Source organism: Poeciliopsis prolifica, unplaced genomic scaffold, assembly GCF_027474105.1.
Source record: "Poeciliopsis prolifica strain line A6 unplaced genomic scaffold, Auburn_PproV2 SCAFFOLD003, whole genome shotgun sequence".
NCBI lineage: Eukaryota > Metazoa > Chordata > Actinopteri > Cyprinodontiformes > Poeciliidae > Poeciliopsis > Poeciliopsis prolifica.
The window spans coordinates 19,205,930-19,232,887 of record NW_026562378.1 but is presented as its reverse complement, the minus strand read 5'-3'; the positions used below and the strand labels follow the sequence as shown (position 1 = coordinate 19,232,887).

Below are 26,958 nucleotides of genomic sequence, written 5' to 3'. Positions count from 1 at the left end.
AAAATTAGGCCACCGATTCATTTATTGCAGGCTTTAATTCCTTCCTTTTTCTTATGACATTTCAATATTTTTTCAATGCTTTTTAAAATAATCTATCCGTTTCTTTCCCGATGTAAAAGCACATTTCTGTTGAGATACTGACACCTAGCGGCCACTTTGATAAATTAAATACAGGGTTGTCATTCTGCCAATTATTTAATTTCAGTTTCCTGTGTGCCAATCAATACAGTAAGTTACTAAAACCAACAAAGAACCCTCATATTTCACCCATCTCTTCTGGCCATCTTCAGACACACTTAATCCCACTTCTCTTAAATGAATCAAATGGTCTTGGAATAAAAGTTTAATTCACAAAAATACATTGACCAGTATAATGAAAATGTACTAAAATGTATTTTAATAATCCATAAAAGCTGGAACATTGTTGACAGAAAAACACAGAAGCATTAGAGTTGGTTTAGTATAATATATTTCAGCTTCAAGAGACATAGAAATCAATTCTTATTTTTCCCCATATTTCTTCTATAAAAGACCCATTTTTCTGGCGCATTATTATGCAAAAAAATGGCATCAGAATATATTATGGGAGCTATGAAATCCCAGTGACCGAGTATAAAATTAAGTCACATCAGAGAGAGATATTTGCAGAAGAGAAGTCCATGAACAACAGGGCGAACAAAGAAAAAAAAATATAATATTAAAAAATAATACATATTATGGACCTTGATCTAGTATCACCAACATGACAGGCATGGAGAATAGGTGTATGGCTATAAAAGATTCTCACTTTTCCACTTGATTTCACTTGAACATTTACACGTAATAACTGATGCATTTTTTCATGCTTGTTTCTGAAGAATATTTATAATCATACAACTAAAGAGATCATCTTCCATGTCTTTCAAATACAATATTGATAATGAAAATAAGATGAAAAATACTGAATCCAAGTACTAACTTTGACTTTCTTCTCAACAACTGTCATTTTCAGAAATGAAAATAAGGGGCCCATGGACACTTTGCTTTTTTTCCCATTAACTTTCACAGGTTCTGCTGCGTTTTTACATCATCATCAGTTTGTGGCTCTGTTTGATGCAGAAGAGGAGGCTGTCCGTTCAGGGTTCACACTGAGACACAAAGGGACGTCCTCACAGTCGAGAGACAAGAGTCTTCTTTCTTCTCTCCCCTCTCTAACTGTCTTTCTCTTTACTCTCTTGTAGGTCATCCTTGGCTTTGATAGGAGCAGTTCAGTCAGCTGATTCACCATTTATGGCTGATGGAGGGAGGGGGTCTGGGGCGGGGCTGTTGGAATGCTGGCACGTTCCAATCAGGGCAACAGTTCTTCATTACAGCATTTCTGCAAGACAGTATCCATTATGAATGACAACAAAAACTCCAACCTTCTGGTGCCCTCTGATGGTTGTTAAATGACATTACATCTTCATGCACAATCAGCTATTTAATAGGAATTTTGGACATTATGTACATTTTGATGCAAGATCAGAATTTTCTGTTCAATTTCAATTTTCACATCTGAATTTTAACACTATTGTTCAGACAAATATTCTCTAAACCCAAAGATTTGCTACGATGAAGAAATCCGTTATTTGGACCCAAACATGATGTCACTGAATATTTGTTCCTCATTTCTGACGACAGCATCCTATCTAGCCAGAGGTGATCAAATAAACAATGGCGTACGCAAGAAAACCCATCAACTTAGATGAAGTTGCTCTATGTAACTTTCACAAAATATTTTTTTAATTGCATATTTCTTAAAAATGTCTATGTCGTGTCATATGAGACGTAATCGAGCACCTCAGTGTCCTTGCTGTGGTTCGACTGTCATTTGCAGAATTATACTTATGCTTGGTCACAATCAATCAGAGGCAGGAGGAGGGTCTTAGCGCAGTGAGTCACACATATGTACACGCTGCTCACACCCTCCCCATTCTCTCTGCTATGATACAGCTAGTTCCTAAATTAAAAAAAATTAGGAATAGAAATTAGAATGCAGCCGATTTGTCTGCTTCGAATTCTATTTAACTTCACCTATGCTAGCTTGCTCAGGGTAGCTAGCATAGCCAACAATTTTTCTCCAACAATAAGTCATTCCTCTGCCATTAGTATATTTAGCATCACATACACAGGGTTGATTGACAGCACTAAGACCTTCTCCAGCCTCTGATTGGTTGTTTATGACCAGGACCAGTGCATTTCTTCAGATGACAAAACTGCAGATGCTCTACTCTGTAATACAATAGGAAGAAAGTAGAAACAATTTGTATTCTTTTTTAAACTTTTGACCAGCTGTCGTGGTTTAAAACTAAAGATGATACCAGTTGATATTCATAGAGGGCTGCTTTAGATGCTGGACTAGAACTTTTATCAGGAGATATTGCTGTTCTTACATTCATTTTCTTACAATATAAAAAAAATAGTCTCAAAATTATCCACATCCTTTGAAGTTTGTTCCTGGTGGGGTAGTTTTTTAAATCATCTCAGTGTGTAAAAAAATTTCCAAAAAGACTAAATAGTAAATGCAAGCTTTAGCTCAAGCTTTTTAAGCTATTTTTACTCAAAATCCCAAAACAGGCATCACAGTGTTAAAAAATGGCAAATAACTCTAAGATATTAAAATTGCTGTCGCCTAAAGAAAAAGGCCTTCTCCAATAGTTTCCCCTCAGAAAGATTAAGGGTATGTCCAGATTTGCAAGATATTTCAGCGAAGCAAAAGTCCAACTAGCACCAATGAAAGAAGTAAATCAATTTACCACTGAGTTTCTCAGTGGATGTGACTCGCGGTTCAGAGCAAATAAAGTCAGCAGGATCACAAAAGTGAAAAGTTTCATTAACTCTGCTTTTTCTCTGCGGCTGCCACTGTAACCTCTCTATCGATCGCACTGCATTGTGAAGAGTGGAACAGCAAACCTAAAATCCCATTAGTGCTGGTTCAATGGATTGGCCAGTATGAGAGCCGCGTCGGATGGAGGTGCAGACATCGCCTGGGGGGGGAAACCAACTGAGGCCCCATTCTCAAACACTGTGGCCTTCCAACTGACCAAAACAGATGGATACAGACGAGGAACTCAGTGGGTGGTGCCGTGTCCCTAATGTCTGGGGTGACTACAATGATAGCTGTTCGTTTAAAAAAAACATCCAGTTTTATCAGAGATGCTGAAGATTTACTCCCACATTCTGAAAGCTACGGTAGCTGGAGAAAGCAGATGGAAAAACACTCTACTGAGGTTTGTTAGTCTGCCAACATTGAGGTTTTCCTCTGACAACATTGAACTAATTGTGTAAACAGATTATAAAACTCTCTCAGGGGGTTCACATGCAGAACAGTGCAAAAAGTCCTAAGTCTTGGAAGCACTAAACAAAACTTATATCTAACAAAAAGCCATGACACTGAAACTAAATGCTTTTACACAGCTTATATTTGAATGTTTTCACAATAATCACCATTTTTCATTCTTATTTCTCAAATTTGACATTGCCTTTATCTAAACCACAGTTTCAAACACAAATACAATGCAATAAGTTATACCGGTTTATTGTGTGATTCACAGAGATTTTCTTATGCGTTTTAGAATTAGAGAGATATGATTTTTGGCTAAATATTTTGTTGAATAAACATTTAGCATCATGCTAGTAAATAAGTCCACAAAAACCATGGCACTCTGTAAATATAGCACAAGATGGCGGCGCGTGTAGACGCAGCGGCTCGGAGCTCCCGTGTTTTCGTTTTTGTTAGCCTGTTTTTATTGATGTCTTCGCTCAACACACTACTGGAAGCCTTGACAACTTATAGCAGATCAGAACTGTGGAACATAGGGGCACAGTTTGGACTTCACACACCCACCAAGCTGGACTTTATTCCTCCAGAGCTGCTTCGAACACCTGGAACTATGATCATTCCCCCCCTGCTGCGAAGGCGACGGAGGAGGCAGCGCAAACAAAAGAGGGCAAGAGAGCCGGCGTGCGTGCAAGGCTACAAGCTAACCCTCACAGACCGGCCCTCCCCAGCCTCTTCCTCGCCAACGCCAGGTCCCTCGTCAACAAAATCGACGAGGTGCGACTCCGAATTATCTCTCGCCGGATGGACAGCTCTGTGACTGTTGTCACAGAGACCTGGCTGGATGAAAACATCCCAGACTCAGCGGTGGAGATAACGGGGCGCGCTCTGTTCCGGGCGGATCGGACGGCAGCTTCGGGTAAGAGCAGAGGCGGAGGTTTGGCACTGTATGTACACAATGCCTGGTGTACAGCCACACACTCTGTCGGCACATTCTGCTCTCCTGACTTGGAATATCTGGCGGTGAAATGCAGACCCTTCAAGTTGGTGAGAGAACTCTCGTCCATTGTGATCGTGGCCGTCTACATACCACCGCGGGCTAATGCTAAGTTAGCATTAGAGGAGCTATACTGCCTGATCAGCGGGCAGATGAACTCCAACCCGGAGGCGGCCATGATTGTGGCGGGGGACTTTAACCACGTGGAACTGAAGGCTGTGTTTCCCAATTCCACAAGTTCATAAACTTTCCCACCAGAGACAATAACACTTTGGATCAGGTCTACTGCAATACCCCCGGAGCCTACAAGGCTGTAGCAGGTCCACATCTGGGCATGTCTGACCACATCTCAGTGGAGCTGATTCCTGTCTACAAGCCTCTGGCCTGCAGAACTAAGCCGACCACCAGAATAGTTCAGGTCTGGACTGAGGAGGCCTCCTCTGCACTTCAGGACTGCTTTGAGCACACAGACTGGAGTGTGTTCAGGGACGGAGCAGACTTGGAGGAATACTCATCGTCCGTTCTGTCCTATATTCAGTTCTGCACCGACGCTGTCCTCCCTGTTAAGACCATAAAAGTGTTTCCAAACCAGAAACCATGGCTGGACAGCACAGTACGGGCCCTGCTGAAAGCCCGGGATGCTGCCTACAGATCTGGAGACAGGTTGGCTTATAGCAGGGCCCGGTCGGAACTGAAAAAAGGAATTAAGCAGGCCAAGCTCCAGTACAAACAGCGGATTGAGGAACACTTCATCAACAACAACCCCCGAAGCATGTGGAGAGGCATCAGGACCATGACGGACTACAAACACAGCACTCAGCTGACCAGCCGCGACCCCACCCTGCCTGACACCTTAAACAGCTTCTTTGCCCGCTTTGACACGGTGGGCAGCAGAGAAGCTGTACATCTACCCCGACTGGAAGAGCAGTACCAGCCTCTCGTCCTGCAGCAGCACCAGGTGACGTCCACCCTGAGGAGGATCAACACCCGCAAAGCTACAGGACCGGACAAGGTGTCAGGCCAGACGCTGAAAACGTGCGCCGACCAGCTGGCAGGAGTGTTTCTGGACATTTTCAATCTGTCCCTGCAGTTCACCATGGTTCCTGAGTGTCTCAAGTCTTCCACCATCATCCCTGTACCGAAGAAGACGACCATCACCAGCCTGAACGATTACCGGCCCATCGCTCTGACCCCGGTGATCATGAAGTGCTTTGAGAGGATTCTTCTGAGGTACATCAGACACTTCATCCCTGCAGACCTGGACAGCCTTCAGTTCGCCTACAGAGCGAACCGGTCAACAGAGGATGCTGTCTCCATCACTCTGCACACAGCCCTGTCCCATCTGCAGCATCCCAACACCTACGTCAGGATGCTATTTGTAGACTTCAGCTCAGCATTTAACACCGTCATCCCAGACAAGCTGGTGCTGAAGCTACTCAAGGTGGGGCTGCCTGCTTCACTGTGCCACTGGATCAGAGACTTCCTCACCAACAGGCCTCAGGTGGTGAGAATAGGTGGCTCAACATCGTCCCCACTGGTCCTCAACACAGGCACACCGCAGGGCTGTGTGCTCAGCCCAGCTCTCTTCACCCTGTTTACACACGACTGTGTTGCCATCCACCCCACCAACACAGTCGTCAAGTTCGCGGACGACACAACAGTAGTGGGTCTCATTTCAGACAACAACGAGACCCACTACAGAGAGGAGATTCAGCAGCTCACTCAGTGGTGTTCAGCCAATAACTTGGTGCTGAACACAGGGAAGACCAAGGAGGTCATTGTGGACTACAGAAGGTCCAGGAGGACGGGTCACACTCCCCTTCTCATAGATGGAGAAGAGGTGGAGCGTGTGGACAACATCAAGTTCCTGGGCCTCCACATCACGTCTGACCTCTCCTGGAATACCAACACCTCCCACCTGGTGAAGAAAGCACAACAAAGGCTCTTCTTCCTCAGGAAACTGAGACGGGCTGGACTTTCCTCACGGCTGCTCGTGAACTTTTACAGGGCGACGATCGAGAGCGTCCTCTGCCTCAACGTGACTGTGTGGTATGGTAGCTGCACAGCACTGGAGAGGAAACAACTGACACGGGTGGTGAGAACAGCACAAGGCATTGTGGGATGCCCCCTCCCGGACCTGGACTCTATTTACATAGGCCGGGTCAAGAAGAGAGCTGGATCCATAGCCATGGATTCCAGCCACCCGGGCCACAGACTGTTTGTGCCGCTGCCATCAGGCAAGCGGTACAGGAATATACAGACTACAACAAACAGACTGAGAAACAGTTTCTTCCCCACAGCCGTCAGAGCCATTACTCCCTGCCGCCCCCTCCCACACATATCATAACCTCACATACAACCCCCCCCCCACACCCCAATCCCCACACAGCCATATTGTTCTGCACTTGCACTGTCACATCATCTGCACTTTACCATAATTGGACCTGCTGCTTCTTCTTTGGTGTGGTTGAGTGCCTTTAGTTCATTTTAGTTGTATATATTATTATTGTGTATTTGTTTATTTAATATTGTATTTTTTGACTTTTTGCACGGGAGTTGCAATAGAAATTTCGTTGAATCCTGTTCAATGACAATAAATGCTATTCTATTCTATTCTATTCTATTCTATTCTATAAGGGGAAAGTTGGAATCAGATTTTTCTCCTCTGCTAAAACCACATTTGTTGTTTTCTTCTACTCTAATGATATTGTATATCTGTCTGGCGTCATTATGATAGATATGCACCTGTAATTTAATCATATTTAAGCGTTATCCCGCTATGCATTTGATATTGTAGCGTCTATGATGAGCCATGGTTTTTCATGCACTTGTAAGACCGATTCACAAAATATTTCTTTCAGCTCAAAATGTTCCTTAAAAAGCACATTTTAAAAAAATCAAATATTAAATTCTACATTAGTTTTAAGTAGTGAGATAAAAATGCAGAGCTAGAGAACACATTGTAAAAAAATTAAACAGATGTACAGAGGGGTGAAAGACAAAATGAAAATAGGGGTTTAATGTTAGTTTTTCCAAGAGATTTAACAGTCACAAAAAGCATAAGCTTTTGCAGATTTTCTGGTTAATTAGCCAAGCTATGAAATTGGTAAAGTATGCCAATGTTAAAGCCTCCCGGCTTTCTAAATTGCGGCTACCTCTAAGCCTGTTACAAAACCGAATTTTGCTGGACAATAAGTTGAGAAATTGTTAGGAGACTAACTGATAGTCCTCTATAACAGGTAAAGAAGATGGGGTACATTGGGGTACAGATACATTTAGCTTGAAACAGAAAACTCTAAACACTCCAGAACTTTCTCTGGCATTTTAATAAGATGAGTTTAAGCCAAAAACGTTCCTGTGTCAATTTTAGACAGATACAAAAGCTTTTTTCCCGACAAACATCTGTGACAAGTTAAGACACAGTTTAATAGCCGTTTCTTTTTCCCCTGAACTTGTTACTCTCATTAAAGAGAACACTTTGGTGCCAACTGAGCAGACCTAACTAACTCATTCAAAAACTGCTGAGCTAAAGTTGTATGTTCGTTCCTGTTAACATCTCCATTTGAGTTCCTTAAATCACACCGTTATGCTATTGGCTAAAGATTACAATTTAAACAAGAAATGTTTGGGCCATGAACAAAGATTTAAATGAAACGACATTCAACCTAATTTGTTCTAAGAATGTTGAACCCATCATGCTTCACTGCCACCAGTATTTGCAACCACTGAGGCCCCAACTCTGTTACATCCAAATGAGGCTGGTCCACATCAAACCACACAAGATTCCTTCTAAAGATTAAAGTTAATAGCACTGGCTGAAGAAAAACTTCTACACTGGAGTGGAAACATTCCTACTGTGACATCCAAAATAGCAACTAATGAGTTTTATTGAGAACTTCTTGGTTAAATTTAAAATTAAACATGGGAAACTTTTTTTTTCCACACAGAAACCTAGAAGTAAAAAAAAAAGCTAAACCATTTCTTAAAAAATACAAAGCATGCATTTAAATCGTGCTCAAAATATAAAAGATACAATAAATAGGTTAGATTTTATGATGTGTTGATTCCAATTTGGTCAATATTTCTGCATTTAAAAGGCAAAACAAGTAGATACTAAATTGGTATTATTAGTAATGCAAAGATTGACTGATAGAAGACCTTTATTTACAAGTTATTGCATCCTAGAACCCTTAAAATGTGCAAAACAACTTCTTGTTTTTGTATGGGGAAAGAAAGTTTCATTATAAAAACAACAAAAGTGATAAACGAAAGTAAGCAGACTGATTAATTCACACTTCTTGATTTCTTACTTCCACATTTACCCACATCCGCCTAGACAGAAAAAGAAAATCTGCCAGTCAATCTGGTTCATATTTCTGGGACATGACATGATGACTGATCAGGATTTCCTTTAACATGACCGGGTGCTGCAGTCTGCTGAGGTTTGCATTTTAAAATAAGCAAACTTACTCTGTTTCAACAGAAAAGCAAATGCTAATGAAAGCTTTTTTTATTTTTTACACATTTCGAAGGTTTGAAAATATTTACTGAGAAACTGCAGCGTGAGAAATGAAGACGTTTAAAGGCAAACGCATCAGAGAATTAATTACTGAAGATTAGCTGTTTTGTTGTCAGAAAAAAACTGTTTTGTTCAGAGGACAACTATTATTAACCTGCATATTATCACAAAACAAGTTCATGACTATAAGAACAAATAAATAAATCACCAAGCGGTCAAAGAACTGGTGCTGTTGACAACTCATCAGTTCATTTGCATTTGCTGATTTTGTTTTTTAGAAAAGTGCATGCATTTGCCACATTAAGCCTTTGTTGTACTCTCTGCTACCAACAGGAGGCGATCACTCTATAATCTCTATTAAATTTGTGACCAAACATTGAGAAGGAGCGGTTCCCGTTTACACAACTCATTTGTACAATTCAAATAAATTTAAATTAAGTTAGCCGCAGCACAGAAACTTTTAAGACACAACGATGAATGAATAACTACATCCGATGCAATCAGCAATCATGTGATAGTAGAAGATGATCTGAACCATGGAACTATATTTAACCTCACATATTTAACTATGAATCACAACATCGTTAAGATTTTAAGTAAAAGAAAAAAAGGCATATTCTGATTGTGTACACGCACACGCGCACACGCACGCACGCACACACACACACACACACACACACACACACACACACACACACACACACACACTCACCTGGCTCAGAGCTGCTGCAGGGGCCAAAGGGGGCTTTAAAGCAGGACACAGTTGGATTTCTTTTTTGGCTTCTTCTTTTCCACTGGTGTTTTCCTATTTATCTGTCTGACCAGGTCATAGAAGATCTGAGAGAGACAAAAAAATAAATAAAAATAAGCTTGGTTCCATTGGTAAACATCTCCATAAGTCAGAGCAGCCCTGGGAAACCGCTGTACGTTTAAGGCATGACATGAAGCTTCATTATTAAAACATAAAATGAAATAATCATTGAAGCTTTGTTAAGATCAGAAACATTGAGTGAGATTTTAAAATCATGGGTGCTTATGACAACAAAATAAAATCTTCAGGATCTTTCTGATTATTCTATAGTGATTTAAGAGGTGATCTAATGTTGGTCAGACTCCTGAAGCAGAAAAACCTTCTACAATGTGCATGTTCTACAGATCTCAACACAACTACAGCAATAAAGAAATTGTTGTTCTAATGCTGCCACACTGATGTCTGAACAGAACAGTAAGTCCACAACTATCAGTCAGCCCACACAGCAGCTGGGCAAGCTGATTTCTACACAAACAGCTCTCGAACTGCTGAAGTCAAGGTACCCTTTCTTGACATGACTGTTTATTGTAAAATGAGACAAGCAAAGCAAAGTTTTGATCTTTGTTTTAATATTTACAATAACTGATATTATCCTTAAATCCATCACAGACAATGTTTACAGGTACATTTGTGAATCAGTAATATACTTTTCCTTCCACTCAACTTTCTACCAGTATTCTTAACACAACTGCCAGCTGCTTTATTAATGACCTTTTGTAGCTTGCCCTCCTTGTGGGGAGAGCCAATAACTGTCGGCTCAACAACTGGCAAGTCAGCAGTCTGAGTACATGGCCATGACATGAGCTTACTTTCTAATTGCTTGAAATATACAAGCTGTAATATAATGAATGTCACTTTAATTGAATCACTAACAGATTTTGGTATAAATAAAGTAACCTAACTAAAATAAAAAGGTCAATTGTTGATATTCTGATTTACTGAGGTACACATGTAATAGTTTCCCATAACAAAAATAGAAAATTCAAGCAAAGGGCTTTTTAACCAAGATTGTTGTTCTAATGCTGCCACACTGATGTCTGAACAGAACAGAAAGTCCACAACTATCAGTCAGCCTCTTGGTATTGATGATGCATTTTTAGACAAACTGATAGAGAGGATGCAATTGACAGAAGGCAAATGTCAGCACACCACATAGACAGCCCATAAAAGATAACCAGTAAGACAACGTTAATCACAAACGCTGTCTTACTGATTACGTTAATCATCACAAATTATTGAGTACATGTATGATGACTAGATATAGGACTTAGTCTGAAGTCAAACATAGACCTTTCAAATTGAAATTGGTTTATTTCTAGAGAACAGCTACAGCAATAAAATCTGCAAGCATTGACAATGTTTTGCAAATCCCTCAGCAATAACTACACATTTAGGAAAATGTGTGCCACTAGGGAATGTTTGTAGTCCTCTGTTCTTTGTTTTTGTGTACTCACATCAAGGACGTTGATCTTTGACTTAGCAGAGGACTCTAAAAAGGCACAGTTGTTCCACTGTCTGGCCAGGTTCTGGCCCTGCTCCTTCCCCACAACGCGTTCGTCTTCCAAGTCGCACTTGTTCCCTACAAGAATCATCGGCACCTAGGAGAGAGACGACGATACCCATTAAATTGTATTATAAATAGGATTAGACATTTTACGTTATTTTATTCTTAACATCTCATTCTGTCTGCAGAGCTGCTTGTTTTTCTCCATTTCTCCTGTTCAAGTCTGTCCTTCAACAGTCCGATATGAGATTTATTGGCAATATTTATGCATTTTTAATGACAACCTTTTGATCTGAAAATATGACCCAAGGTTCTTGCTCTGCAAGGACAATTGCACTACATCATGAATAATATAAATTCACTCACATCACAGCTTTATTTATAAATGCATCTTGGGGGAAGAAGAGGTTCAATACAGGATCCAAAACAGAAAGAAAGTGCTTTACAAGACTCTAAGCACTATAGAACTTGATAAGGTCGATATGAAGGCCGACCACAAATATATCTAACACTTTACAGATATCGTTAGTGTTAGTTCTAATTCAGTCTAATTCAGTGGGAAGCAATCTAAAGCCATTTGTCACAACTGAAAAAGAGCAAAAGCAGCAGAAAGTCATTATTATTATTTGAAATTAATGGTTTTCTTTTATCACTGCTGAACAAAACTACACAAATTAGTGTATGTATGAGAAGCCAGCTTAGCAGTGGGTGGGAGAGGGGAGCAATGCATAAAGATGGAGGAGACTGCTGTTTTGGCATATTGTCTGCTCTTATTAAAATAAACTGTACAATTTGTATTATGAAAAGTTTTTGGAACTTTTGAAGCCTCTAATATGGATATTGACAATTACATTTATGAAAGAAACTATCATAAAAGTATAAATTTTACATTTTCACAACTTTTCCTCTGATTTAGGATCAAATAAAGAGGAAGCCAATAAGCCATTAGTGAAAGTAAAAACCCAGCAACTTTGTAAAGTTCTCAAACTTTTTTAGGCTACCACCATAATTGCTTTTAGTTTTGTTTCTTTGAGGATTTCTCAACCTAAAAATGCAAACTAAGAAATTCAACTGAATGTGGAATCTCCCAGATATGCAGCATTTCTTCCTTTTTTGCATTTAAATGTGCTTGCAAGAACTAAAATCCAAAAGGTTGGAGAGGAAGACCAAACATTACAGGCAGATATTGGGAACAGTGCGGGAGTCGGGATGCGTCTCATCCTGCCTGATGTTTCCTGACTGGCTATCTAGGGAGAACGCAGGCCCGGAGGAAGCCGAGGCAGCTCCGCCCAGCAGGGATAACATCGCTTTCCTTCCTGAATGTTTTCAAACACTTCAGCTGGATTCCATGCTCCAGCTGCTCTCTGGAATTATGGGATAGTGTAGGAATATTTTGATTAAAGCACCAATGGTACTACTGTGTGAGCAGAAAGACATTCATCTTTTGGGTTAGGAGAAGACATCGGCTTCTGTTACACAGTTCACAGGATATTTCTGTTTGTGCTCCAACGTCGCAAACAATCAGCAGCACATGAGGCGCCAATAAAATCAGCTGAGGAAATCTATTTCTGGGTTATCCAAAAAAAATTAATCAGGCTGGGAAATCCTGCCATGACAACTTTCTTCTGGTGTAGAAATAGCACACAGACAAGACTGGAGGACATTTATAAAAATTAAAAAAAATTTTTTAAACAGGTTAGCAATTTAACATGAAGTTAAGAAGTTTTTCCAATTTTTACAGTGAGATGCATCACATGACAATGTAAAACTAGGCAAATAATTTATACTCCTACTTTCTAACTATTCTGAGCAGGCGACAGGAAGCCTAGAAGTTTAGATTAACTGTGCAGAGGTTGCTGCTTGATGCTTGATATCCAAACAAGCCCTCACGCCAGACTGCTGAGCAACATTTCCCCCGGGGGTCCTGAGAGAACCAGAGGTATGCCCTCCCAAGCGGGGTTAAAACGAAACAGCGTAGAAGGGATGGAGGTTTGCAGAAAAAGGAAAGAAAATGTTTAGCATCTGCAGAACAGAAGCCCACATTAGACTAATTGAAGAATTCACAAAAGCCACAGAAAATCCATTCAGATGCCGTCAACATGCTAGAGACAGGTCCTGTCTAACAGAGAATGGCATGCTAAACACTGGGCAGCAATGAGTCACAAGCATTAAGTTAGAAGTCACAGAAGCAGAGCTGGAGATGACCTGGAGAAGTCACAAGACCTCTCTTACATAACAACTGCTAAAGGAAGTAAAAGGAGCCAGCTTTTATCACGCTGGTGACCGCTCACTTCATTTTACACTTCTGTTAAATTAGCTCTGCTACGGAGGAGGAATGCAACCTCGCTTTCTTCAAAGCACGTTTGTAAAAAGCTCCTATTTGAGCATGGCAATAAATGTATGTGTACATTTTTGCCATCTTTGAAGTAAATGGTGCGTGGCGGAGCTGAAAATAAGAACAGCTGCTGCAGTAACCACATACTTTGCCTTCAGTCTGCAACAGCGTAGAAGCTTTGTCCAAATGAGAAAAATCCTGACTTTTTGGGGGTGATTACAAGAAAATATGCTGAACATTTCCTTTGGTCATGCATTCCTAACTGGTGATAAACAGATGTCACAGCTATCATAGGTAAAAGCTTAAATCACCTTTGATATGAGTGGCCAAAACACTTAGATAAGTCTGAAACTGGAGGAGTTTACCCTACCAGAAATAAGATGTAGAACTGCTTTTCTGCAAGTTGAGGAGCCACCAATCCTGCAATCCATCTGTCAGCCCGATGCTGGCCTTCTTTCCAAAACCACAAACTACTAATGAAGCACCACAGCCTCACAATCCTGTGTGATTCTGATGAGATGGGGCTTTCTCTGCACATCATCTCTAACAGTTCAATCACCCAGAGTGCCAAACCACAGTATGACCACAGGGAAAAGGGGGAGGGAGAATAACAAGTAATAGGCTAAAGGGAGAATATAGAAAATTAAAATTAAATGTGAAAACACAAAGAACACTGGCAGAGATGTAGAGGAGAAAGGAGCAACAAAAGGTGCAAAGCTTGGGCTATAGATGGCTCAAAGAAGAGACGGCTAGAGAGAATGGGGAGAGAGTAAGAAAGAGGGTTATGGTAACATTCGTTCCCTCCAGAGATCGCCAAAAAAGGGCATCTTAGATCCTGCTGACGCATTATCTGCTCCACCAGAAAGGGGATGGAGGGCTTACTCACTGCAACCGCCTCGAAATTTGCCAGAGATACTGAGAGATGGAAATGTTCTGCTGACAAACAAAAAATTTGGAAAATAATGACAAAATATCTTAGTTTTGTTTTTTTTTCATCCTCTCAGTTACACACCCAAGCTATGAGGCAGGCTTGAAAGCACATGGACACACTATGTGGCAATGTGAGGAGGAAGAATCGCTTTGGGAAACAGAAATAAACTTTTTCAGGACTTTCCCTTTAGTGACCATCACCATTTTTGCTCTTTGTTAAACACTGTCCAACTCATCCAAGTATAATAGAACCGTCTGTCCAACCGACCCTGGAGACCTGGGACACTTCAGATGTAATAGCAGAGAAACTGAAAGAGTTCATGTAAGAATCGGTGCAAGCTTGTGATAAACTCACATCCTCTGTGTCCTTTACTCGTAGAATTTGTTCTCTCAGGTCTTGGAGGTCATTGAAGGTAGACTGTGCTGTGATGGAGTATACCAGAGCGAAGCCTTGGCCATTTTTCATGTACAAGTCCCTCATTGCTGTGAACTGTTCCTGTACGAGGAAAAGGGGAAAAAAAAGCAAAGAAAGAAAGGCCATGAGCTCAAAACACAGAATTTATCAGGAGTCACTCAAAATACATTTCACATGTGTTAACATTTCCTTGACAAGACCAAAGTCAGAGTTGAATAACCTGCTCTGGATCTTTACACAAAATGTAATTCTCTACCAGTCCCATTTAGGCATATTTAAAAGCAGAAAAAACCTAAACTAAATAACATTTCTTAGTTGAACACATGTGCCTAGTTTAAAAGTTTTGCAATAAATGAAATATGTGATTTATGGACTGTTTGTCAGATTAAGCGATATGCAATTTTAAAGTTCTCAGTTTTCAATGGTCAAAGGAATTTGTTTGTCACAATTTTTCAGTTAAGATTAAGAACTCCCAAAATAAAGGAGATCTAAAAGAGAGTACAATTTCTTGTTCTTGTTGAGTAAACACAGACTTCAAATCAGAAACCACTCAGCCAGATGTTCATCTTGAAAACAGTTCGGTGTCTGTACACACCAGCATTGAGATTTATTGCACTATTAGAAGTTGAGGGTTATTTGCCTAAGGCAAATAACTCTTTGTATTCTAGATGTTCATTAAAATATCTGACATAATTTTCTCTGGTCTAGCATTTTTTTTACAAATCCACACAGTCCAGTGAAACCTTTCTTTAAAGTTAAAGTTCTGTACAAATGTATCTTCTTAATAACTTTCAGTGGCATGTTCAATAAATTGATTCAGTACTTAAAGCAGAGATGGTTGTTGATTGGAAGAATGTCAACTTACTGTGCCGGCTGTGTCGAGAATTTCAAGCATACATTGCTGCCCGTCTACCTCCACTTGCTGTGGTAACAGAAAACATAGCAACAGTGTAAGCTTCATTTGGGGTCACATAGTGCATTCACTGTTTAAACATGCATACAGTTCATCAACTCAGAGGAGACTGAAAACATTCATGCACTAAAGGCCAGCAAAGAAACAGAGGAGGCATCACATGATGGTGATGTGAATCTGCAGAACAGATGCAAACAATGAGCCCAGCCTAAGCTCCTCAGGAGACTCACCTTTCTGTACGAGTCTTCTATTGTAGGGTCATATTTTTCCACAAAGATTCCCTGTACAAACTGAACTGTCTGTAAGAAATGACACAAAAACAAAGTCAAATCAATGCGCAACGTTATCACAACTCCATAGGACGGCTGGAAGGAGCTCCTGAATGCAGGAGTTGTTTGAATTGTGATATTTTCAGAGAAACAATCAAATAAGAGGTGTGTTAGCTTTACCAACATGTAAATATAAAGACTAAACCTGGTCCTTTGAGGAAGGTTGACATCCTCGAGTTGACCAGGTTCACCTGCTAGCATCCTAATCCAGGTTCAGAGGATTAACCTGACTGACACCTGGTTGAAACTAGCTAAGCAGGGCACGCGACATTTTAGAGACTTGGATGTTCTCAACGAACATGGGGGGACAATGTGTTCAGTTAACTTTATGTAGATTCAAATAAAGTTTATGATTAGCCCAGCTGTTTTATTTCAGCCAACAAGACACTTAAATGTATGCAAATAAAGTCAGAAAACAAGAAAGAAAAGCAAAATGTAATTTTCCTTTCTGCCATATAGGATCTCCACCACACTCTTAAAAAAGTCAGTGAAAATAGCTTGCTGTTTTATTAGCAAGTCTTTAAGGAAGCACCCTGCAGAGGAGTTAGAGGCTGGGTAAACAGGAAGGAGACCAGTAGGACATACTTACCAAAGCGGACTTGCCCACACCTCCAGAGCCTAAAACCACTAGCTTGTATTCACGCATGGCGGGATTGCTTCACTGGTGAGCCCAACAGTCTGCAGTTGAGAAGCAAAAATGGGACACAAAAGAAGAAGAAAATGTTAAATATGGAGAGAACTAAACAAAGGAAGGTTTATACACACACAACATAAAAGATCTGTTCTGTGAGTTGTTCTATTCCCGAGAGCAGAGATTCTAGTCATTCCTGGAAGTTATGGACAAAAAGAAACAAAACAATGGAGGGAACACCCAAAAGTAGAGCTGCATCTGGGTGGAGGAGGTGAAGACTATGTGATCCTTCCCTAACACAAACCAGCTGTGGTGAATATGAGTTAAAGGGGGTGGGGGGTTGGGATCCTTGGAGGAGATGACACACAGATCAGGCAGATATTCCTCCAAATGACACAATCATCTGGTGCTCACATACTGAAATACACCCTGCTGTCAGAAATGTTAGTCGTCTACACATTTCTGGGGTGACAGGATAATATGGTGTCTGTCTCCAGTGTGCGTTGAAAGAAACCAGCTGAGGGAAGTGGAATCTAAGATTGGAGGAAATTGTGAAATCACCAAAATACCCCTTTAAGGGACGGACTGGCTTGATGTCACTGGCTCACAGCAGAGTGAGAATCAGCCAACTAGGTCAGCACAAGTCTGGTTACAGAGAGGCTGAGCCCTGGTTCAGTAACTGGGCGAAGCCGGGATTTCTGAGTCCTCATCTCTGCTGTGGCTGTAGATTTAAAAACTAGCAATATAGTAGTAGTTATTTTCCAACACCTAATCTTTTACAAAATTCTAAACTTTTGAAACATGTAAAAATGTTGTGGTGACACTATACAGCACTGTGAAAAAGTATTTGCTCCTTTAAAGATTTTTTCTTATTGCTTTTTTGTCACATTTCAGATAAGAAACAATAGTAAATCAGACAAACATGAGTAAGACAAGAAAATACAATTTTCAAAACTGTTTTACTTGTTTTATTGTATATTGAAACATCTATCCTAGGCAGTCTTTGTAATAAGCGACAATGAGCCTTCACAATGCTGTGGAAGAGTTTAAGAGCACTGCTATAGTGACTGTTTTAATTTGGCCGAACAGCAGGGTTTTCCAGCAAGAAAGGTCTATTTAATGGTCATATTTAAGTCTAACCTTTGACTAGGTCAACCCAAAACCTATATTGGATTTTTGAGCTATTAAGAGTTGGACTCACCAACATGAATCACTTCTCCCATTCTTATTCTTCTGTAAGGAAGTGAATGAATGGTTTGAACTATTAAGGCAAGTCGCCCAGGTCCTGAACCAGCAGGGCATCCCCATCAATCACACTACATTCATGTTTGACTATGGTTGTGTATTATGTTTTTTAACCAGTTTTAACTTTAAGCAGGACTTAACATGGCACAAATCTGACTTTGTTTATTTCACAACACAAGACATTTTCAGTGTTTTATTGTACAAATTTAGACCATCTTTGTTTATAATGGATTTGTACAATGGATTATTTCATTTACAATATGTACTCTTAAGAAATACATGTTTGTGCTATTTTTATAGAAACCTTTGAGATTAAAACCCTGATCTAGTAGGGCCTTGAGACCAAAAAATAGCTTGTTTTTATGAATGTGCAATTATCTCTGGTCAATAAGTCAGACAAGCTTCGATGTTGTCGCTAAAAGACAAAAGTCGTCTTCCAAATGTAAACCAATATAAAGTATCCTTCATTTCAAACAAATTATTTAAGATCATAAGAAAATAGATAAAAAGCATTCCCCGTTCTAATATTTCTTATTTCAGTTGCCTGAACTTTGAAAACAATGAAGTAAAATTACATATCTTCTCAAACTTTAAGACTCCACAAGAAACTAGGCATTTAAAACAATGTATTAGCTGAATATTCAATAAGACACCAAGGAAAAAATCTCTCGTTAGATAAAAATGACAGTGCTGAAAACCCAGAACTGTTATCTCATGTAGAGACAAACCTGAGATAAGCAGGTCAGGTCAGGTCATCTGCATAAAGACTTCCTATGAAAATCAGAAAGTAGCTTGTGTTAAAAAAATCCTGCTTCAAAAACAGCCACATTTCCACATTTTATAATCAATGCCTTTTTTGCATCAAAAGCTAATCATAATCCATTCTGGAGCAAAGATCATCCCCTCCTACACCATTCTTTCTGCAGCAAACCCCATCTAAATTCCCAGCGGGGGGCAAAAACGAATCAAGATCTCCATCTTTAATCACAAGCAGTGACCAAGTGGGATAAGACACTGAAACTGTAAATAACTCATATTCTCTAATCCTCAATGCATGAAGAGATGTTTACTTCGAACGAATAGGGAAGAGTAGCTGGATGGAGAAACAAAGCAGACGCACACACTGCTGCTCTTTGATGTAAATTCTCCCGCTCAGAGTCAAGTGTGTGCACAGCGTCACATTTACAAATGTCATAAAAGCAATGTCACTCTGAGACTTAGGCTATGATTCACTTGTCAGTTATCTGCATGTCACGGTTCTTGTTTTAAGGCTGCAGACTGACCCTTGTTAAGACAGATGATGTCAGGGGTCTCCTTGGTGACGGATTATAATTCAACGTCAGAGGCTGTCACGCAGGATGCTTGCTCCCCAGAAGAGTGCACCTAAAATCCACATGGTTTTTATTTAAATATTCTTGACATAGAAACTAAAGTCTGATGTTTGAATGGACTTGGTTTGCAAACTGTGAATGTGCTTAAATGGAAATGGCTATTTGGCCTGAGCGATCGGTCGTATGTGGTGCTCGACACCACAGCACTATATTTCTGAGATGTGAGAATCTATTTAAAAGGAGACTGTATTTTCTACTAATTCAGGCTGCTACAATAGAGCGTGAGACTTTAACAGGTGGCGGTCATTTTGCTACACTGCCTTCGTTTCTGGATATGAAAAGCAGCTTCAGCAAATCATTTGGTTGATTTGGTGAAAAAAAAATTCCCCAAGTGCCGACCGAAGTAGATAACAGGATGTCTTAAATTATAGCGAAGCTGTTCCGCTTTATTCTTTGGAGTTTTTAACCCCTCTATGCAGCATCCAAGATCTGGAAATGCTGACAAGCTTTAGGAATCTCAGAGTAGAGGTAAGTATATACTTTCTTTTGGGACGACACAAGGAGACTACTGTTTACAATTGGCAAACTATGCTAATTTTAAACGAAGAATGCATTTAAACTGTTTAAAATCCATCATCCTTAAAAAGTTGCATCTTAATCTGGAAGCACACGAGGCAAACCCATTCAGTTTGAAATAAATTATGACTACTAAGATAATTTGTGTGGATAGAAAGGAGAGTGTATTCATAAAACCCCCCTTTTTAACATCTGCTCTATCATACACAGGATGCAACACACGTAGAACCCACAGATGCACCAATCATCATGCCAGAGATCACAATCATCACATTTTGCCTGATGAGGCCAAATGCAGATAAAATGTTAATTTCCTGTTCAATAAATTAATCAAAATAAGGAATTATTTTTCAGTTTTGGTCTATGAATACATCATCTAAAAGCATACATAACCTTTGATAAAATTACTTAAATTCAGTGAAATCACAAAATGTTTAGGTAAGCGAGTTTCTATTTCTGATCAAAAATAAGCCAAAAATCAAACCTCAGGTAAAACCTCAAATCAATATTGGCCATAAAAAGGTTCTAAAAAGCCTGATTGGTACTTTGTCCACTCCTAATATAAATATTTAACAACCTCCTGGCAATGAGGCTAAAAATAAATATTTTGAATGCTATTAATTATATTAAAAGATAAACAAAATGGACTAAAAAATATATTGGTAAATCAGAGCTCCACAAAAACTGAAAACTGACCACCAATTTCTGACTAATGCATGTTCTTCTAATATAGAGAGGTAATTTCACTCCTGTCTATTCCATTTTATTTCAGTCTGGGGATTACTTTTGATTTTGACTCATACTGAAATGAATCCCAATGTAAAAATGTTGCTCAATATTTGGTTTAGATAACAGAGAGTAACCTCGGGTCAAACAGATTAGTCTCTCTATGAACTTAAATCTCACAGTCTGCTGTTGCTCTTTACTCTAGATTACAAAGAGCTCCCTGTTAAATGTTAAGTCAATATTTCTGAAAGAAGAACTGATATTGATGTGACCATTCCTTACACATCATGTAAAACAGCAGAAACCCTGACTTCCTTTAAATCTCAACTAAAAACACACCTGTTTAGAATTGTATTTGAAATGTATGTAACAATGTATTGTTTATTCTATGTTGCATGACTTGTGTTTTTGTGTTTATGATGTAAAGCACCTTGAAATGCCTTGCTGCTGAAATGTGCGATACAAATAAAATTTGATTGATTTTATGCTTATGTCATTAAAAAAATACAACAAAAAAATAAAAATTGTAACCTAGGTGTCAGATTCTAAAACCACTTCTTTCTCTTATTACTATTCTCTCTGCGTCTTTGTATTAAGACAATTTAGAGAGAAACCAAGAATACATCTTGACTTTTGATATTAACATGATTATGCAGCTTAGTAACTGAAATTAATGTGAGAGGAAAAGATCATAAAGTAGGAAACACGTTCAAGTAGCTGACCTTGAACTGTGATGCGATACCTTAATTAACTCAACTTCATATTCATCTGGCTTTTCTCTAGAGCCCACCAAGTTAAAGCTGTCCTTCAAAAAAACAAGAAACAAAGCTATGGGAGAGCTCTTCTTCTGAATCTTCATCTGCATAAAAACATTCATACCAGAAAAACTGTCACATAAATCGCTCAACTCTTTCATCTGCCTGCTGAGACCGTCTCACCACACACAAATACACACGAAGCCATTTAAGGACAACAGCCTTTCAAACCAAATCTCTCTCTTGAGTAACCTCAATGACACACTGTCATCTCCAACAAAACAAACACAGTATAGCCGTTCCTCCGCTCCAGTAGTAACCCCAGCAAATAAGGAGCGAGGGAAAGCCGTGTGTCATAGAAAACACTCTCCACAGAGACGCCACTGCGTCAACTCACCCAGCCAGAGCTAAAGGTATGTGTCCATCTAGGGTTTGAAACTGGATTAGGTGGCGCTGGTAGCAAGAGTCTCAACAACATCAGGAGGAGACTCCGCGATTTAACTCTTAACATTGAGGAGCAGCTATTTCCGGGTGCGCTGAGGCCCATCAGACCGTAAGGAAGCTGTCAGTGCGACTGACTCAGCAGGATGGGATGAGTGGCAGCTGTCCTCTGCATCTCCTCCACAGAGCTGATGGTGGAAATGTAGGCATCCGCTGCAGACAACTCCTATGTGAAAATGCTAACCTGGTAACCCACATGCCACAACAAGGGGCATAGCCGATGAGAAAAAAATATTTTCGGGCTTGACTTAGTAGCTGCAGCTGTAGAGAAGAGCATAGTTACTTGTTATTACCACAAACACCACAGTTCACATCTCTGGTTCAAAGAGAGCTAAAAACACAAAATTAATTGGCTTACACAGAACAAACACAATCAATTACTGAATTATGATCAAGCTGACAGAACACCAACATATTAATTTTCAGCAATCTAAGAATGCAGTATTGTTTCAAACATCACTTTAAAATGTTAGTCTTTTTTCTCCATAGATCTACTATAATCAGTAATTGGACAACACATTCTTCTCAGTTTTTTTGTGCTATAACAATATAGGGGTGCACAATACTGATTGAGGAAATATCATTAGTACAAAGTGAGTGAATGCAATATTTATATCACAAAATACAGTGGAGTGAAAAAAACCTTTAGGCCAATATTCAAGTGTTGTGAATTTGCATTTTGCATGACAAAGTAATATTTAGTCAGTTGGATGAAATCCCACAGCAACAGATGCTGACACTGGACACAAACTACATTTCCCAAAATGCTAAAGGTCACAGAATGATGGAAGCACAGGAGAAAGAGACGAAGGGTGAAAATAGGAATATTTATCATATCGTTGCAATATTTACCAATATAATCATCACAGCAATGTTTTCTAATACTATTCAGCTTTATTGCATATAGGACTATATATTATACTAGTTACTCCATAACTAACTGAGCCTTTTAATTGGAATTAAAGCAAATTAACTCAACTCCATGTCTAATTTACTCTAATTACTTGCATTGTTCTTTCTTATAAAAATCCCCAGGAAGGAGAGAATTTACAAGCCTATAAAATACACCATTAACACCAGAGGTAAAGCAGCTCTGAAAAAAACAAATGCAGTGCTTCAAAATAGCAGCAAATTCAGGTAGATTATTGTCCAAATTCAGAAAACACAAGCGTCTGACTAACAACGTGTTTCTGATCTCCCCCTAAAACTGAAGGACTAAATTACTCATTCTGCACATGCATTTAAAATATTGTGATAAAGTAGCTTGTGTTTTTCCTTCAGATCCACGATGTAAGAATGACTCAGAGCAAAACAGCACCTAGTCACCAAAGAACTTTGCTGTGGCTTGATTATGACAAAGGCCTGTAACTGTCAACTGAATGCATCTGAGCGTCTGGGGCACTGACCTGTAACCACATCCTCTTTCCAAAGCACAAGAAGTTTCATGCTGAAAGGATGGAAAAGGAGTAGCTATCAGCTAAAATAATAACTGTTCCTGTACAACACTAAGACTGCAGGTACAAGAAGGGAGATAGATGATATACTTTAGTGTAAACAATATGAGAGACAGAATGTAGGGAAACTAAGATTGTGAATCAAAAAGTTTACACTTTCTCTCACTGAAGTTTTACACAGAAGTCAACTTGGATCTTGTTTCAACCCCTACCAACAGGCCGCTTCCCAGAGAGATCTGCTTTACAAGCTAATATGTGATATAGCTGACATGGCTGTGTGCTTACAATTTCACAGTAATGTGCACACCTTTCCTGTTTCACATTACTGTCGCCGCTGCTAAGACACCTAGCAACAGAATGACACAAACCCTGGGGTTGGACAAGAGAAAGCCGCTGCAGCACTTGAGTTATCTCACTGTGACGCTACCTAATTTGCTTATGGCTGCGGCATATGCTTATCACTCCAGGTCATGCTAAATCCCTGCAATCTGTGGCTCTGACAACACTACTGAGGAGTAGCTAACACAACGACAACACATGATTAGTAGAGGTGGACCAACTGATCACTAGAGCCAACTTACGGTGCTGCTCACATGCCAGGTTCGTTTTGAAAAATACACTGCAGATCCCATCTGGTTCCTTTCTATTAGGTTATTATTATTAGGAAGATTTGTGTCTCTTTAAAAAACAATAATTAGTCACCACCTCACTTGAGCAGACTGAACAAATTAAAAGCCAGGCACATCTGTGGACAGCTAAATGTTGTTTTGCCTACTGGGGGGCTTTGGTCTACTGAAAAGGAAGTTAACCCTAATATTAAGCAAATCTTTAAAGAAACCTGTGAAACAATAAGATCATAATTCCTAACTGTAATAACCTTTCATATTAAGAAAAGAGACAGATTATTTTTGTCTGTCCACAGCATCCAATTTGCTGATTCTGCAGATCTGATCTGCCTTATGGAATTCAATCAACGAATAATTTCACCACTTACAGATTAGATTCATGTGAAAAGCTGCTTAACTTTGCTTTTCTACATCAAAGAAAAACTAGATTTCTATTAATTAATTTTTGAGAGTCCAAATTGGTACATTTGCTTCATAAGTTCATCATATTTTATGAAATCTACGCGATGCAGATACCATTGTGAAAGTGTTTTGGGGTTTTTTTGCCTTTATCCCAGGGATGGTGGTCAGTTTGATGTTGGCTGACACCAAACAAATATGCTTTGCAAATGCCTCAAGCTCGGCGACGACATTAGCCGCCGAAAAACACCAATCGACCGATTAGTGTTTATTTAACCATAAAATTAATCAAATTCTGTTTAACTCGTAAGCCTGCTTAAAGCTAAATCCTACCCAACACTAAAATCTTCAATCTAGGTAATTAAGGACAACATCTGTTTACGGGCAATCTAGATTGAGGCTAGCAATCAGCCTAAGTCCCGTTATGAATCTTGTTAGCGAAATGCCGCTAACTAGCCAGCTTAACTGACTGCTGCTCACACCGTTAGCTGCGGCTCGTTAGCAGCCGAGCTAACCAGCCGACACATTCCTTTCCTCTGAGTGTTACCAAAACACATCCAAGCCTGTCAGAAATGTCCGGCGCCCGAGCTCGTTTAATAATTCAAACGTCAACCAAACATAGCAGGTTGTTAATCAAACCGAAATGCTCTACATTTTCCCAGAAAATGGCATAAACCATTAGCTAACGTTACCTGCCCTTCCGCTTGGCCTTGACTAAAATGGGGAGTGCTCACTCCGGTTTTTACTTGAAGACAATTCTTCTCTCTTAGCCCTCGACGAAATGAAACACGCGCAGCGCACTTCGCTTTTACGCGTCCGCTCCTGCAAGCGTCCTCGCCGCGCTCTCCGTCGCGACTTATTTGACCGCTTATTTGACCACGTAGTAAAGTTTGGCAGCGCTACTCACCGTCTCTGGCTCGCTGTCTCTCGCCGCTCCGCAAGTGTCAGTTGGTGAGTTCTCCTCCGGCGGCGGCGGCGGCGTCTGAGAGCGCAGGCAGCGAGAAACGTCACCCGGACCGTTTCTCGTTTTTCTTAAAAGGGCATGACACATGGGTCCACACCAACACACACAATAACTCAGTCATTTTTAGCAACATGTGAAAACATGAAATGTTCATGACCTCTCGTGCACAGATCAGACCTGTTTAGAAAACAGGATAGGATGAGTTCCTTTATTATTATCATTACCTACCAAATAATAAAACAGTTAGGTATGTGTTGTGTGGTCTGAATATTACTTGTGAACAACTCTAGTAAGCATGAAAAAACATGGAACTGCAACTGTCAAACACATGGGCGGTAGTGTCATGCCTAGCCAGGGATAAAGCAGGTATAAAGTTATGGAAGACAAACCTGCATGTTTTGTGTAGCTAATCTCTATAGATTTGCTGAGACCTTAATTTAATGTTTATCCACTTTTTTATGGCTGGCATGAGCCAGCCATAAAAGGCACTAAGCAAATTTAAAAAAAAAATAGTACAAACTGCATGGTGGTGGCAGGATCATGATGAAGTTATGTTTCTCTGCCAGTGATGCTGGTGAATTATCCAAAGCAGATGGAAATTTTAACCCTGTTGGGTGTTCCCACTGGACAATGATCCAAAATATACACAAAACTGGTTTTGCAAGGGATCTGTATAAAAGTCAGTTTAAACTTGCTGAGGTTTCTATCAATGAAAAAAAAGAATGTCTAAAAAAAAAATCCAATGGTAAAATGGTATTAATTACATTTATTGAAGCCAAATCCTCTTTAATGCATATGCACTTTTAGCTAAGCAGTTTTTTTTTTCTTTTTTGCAAAAACTTTGTCCTTAAAATATATTTACATCACATTGTTTTATTTTTAGTTGTGGGAAATACCAATAAAATATTCCAGAACTACTGTGAACTGATGTCTGGTTATCCAGTTGAAATGCAGCAAGTATCAGCAGTTTCAGGTCTTCTCTTTACAGTCAACATTTACTTTTTCTCAGAGACAGTGTGTTTTGAAAATATTTATAGCCCTAAAACTGCTTACATTTTCACAAATTATAACCACAAACATCAATGTAGTTTACTCTGATCTTTTTTTTTTCCTGATAGACCAACAGGATTATAAAAAGAAGGGCGAATGACACATTTTTCAGTTTTTATAAATAATATTCTGGGAAGTGTGTCATGCACACTTTAGTGCATAATTTTGCTTCCACTTCACTGAAACACATAGTTTATGTTAGTCTATCATTTATGATACATAAAAATGAATGGATTTAAAATTACAAAATAGCAAGAAGTTCAAGCTATCTTTGTATTTTTGCTTGGCACTGTACTTGTACTCTTCGCAATGCTGTTAGGCAAAATTAATGTCCATTTATATTTCAAAAAATTATTTAGAACATATTTTCATTCAAAATTTCTTGATTCGTGATATTTTTTAAATACCATCAAACACGTAGTTTTCAATGCGTAATGGACCTTCAATCATGAGCCAGTTTACCTTCTCATGACAAAAATACATCTTCTACAAGTAAAAATTTGCACAACAAATTCACAATAAAGTATTTCTGTTTTTGATGATTCAGACACTAACCACCATCCTTTAACATCTGCTTTTCGAAATGTCCTTTGCATGCAAAATGCAGGACTACAACCTAGCAAAAAGGCAGGAGAAGTGCTCCCTCATG

General features: G+C 39.5%; 1 protein-coding gene across 2 annotated transcripts; it reads right to left on the bottom strand.

The window, feature by feature from the left end:
- Nucleotides 1–374: 374 nt before the first annotated feature.
- Nucleotides 375–25,315, bottom strand: LOC129358132 (ras-related protein Rap-1A). 2 transcript variants are annotated; one of them, XM_055026978.1, is made up of 8 exons: nucleotides 25,203–25,315; nucleotides 16,641–16,729; nucleotides 15,953–16,021; nucleotides 15,675–15,731; nucleotides 14,750–14,890; nucleotides 11,080–11,223; nucleotides 9,527–9,651; nucleotides 375–1,357 (listed from the first exon to the last, which is right to left on the bottom strand). In XM_055026978.1, the coding sequence occupies exons 2-7, from the start codon at nucleotides 16,695–16,697 to the stop codon at nucleotides 9,562–9,564; spliced, it is 558 nt and encodes a 185-aa protein (XP_054882953.1). In that variant the 5' UTR covers nucleotides 16,698–16,729; nucleotides 25,203–25,315; the 3' UTR covers nucleotides 375–1,357; nucleotides 9,527–9,561. The 2 variants fall into 2 exon arrangements, with proteins under 2 accessions (XP_054882953.1, XP_054882954.1); XM_055026979.1 differs by lacking the exon at nucleotides 25,203–25,315 and adding an exon at nucleotides 24,988–25,165.
- Nucleotides 25,316–26,958: the final 1,643 nt, after the last annotated feature.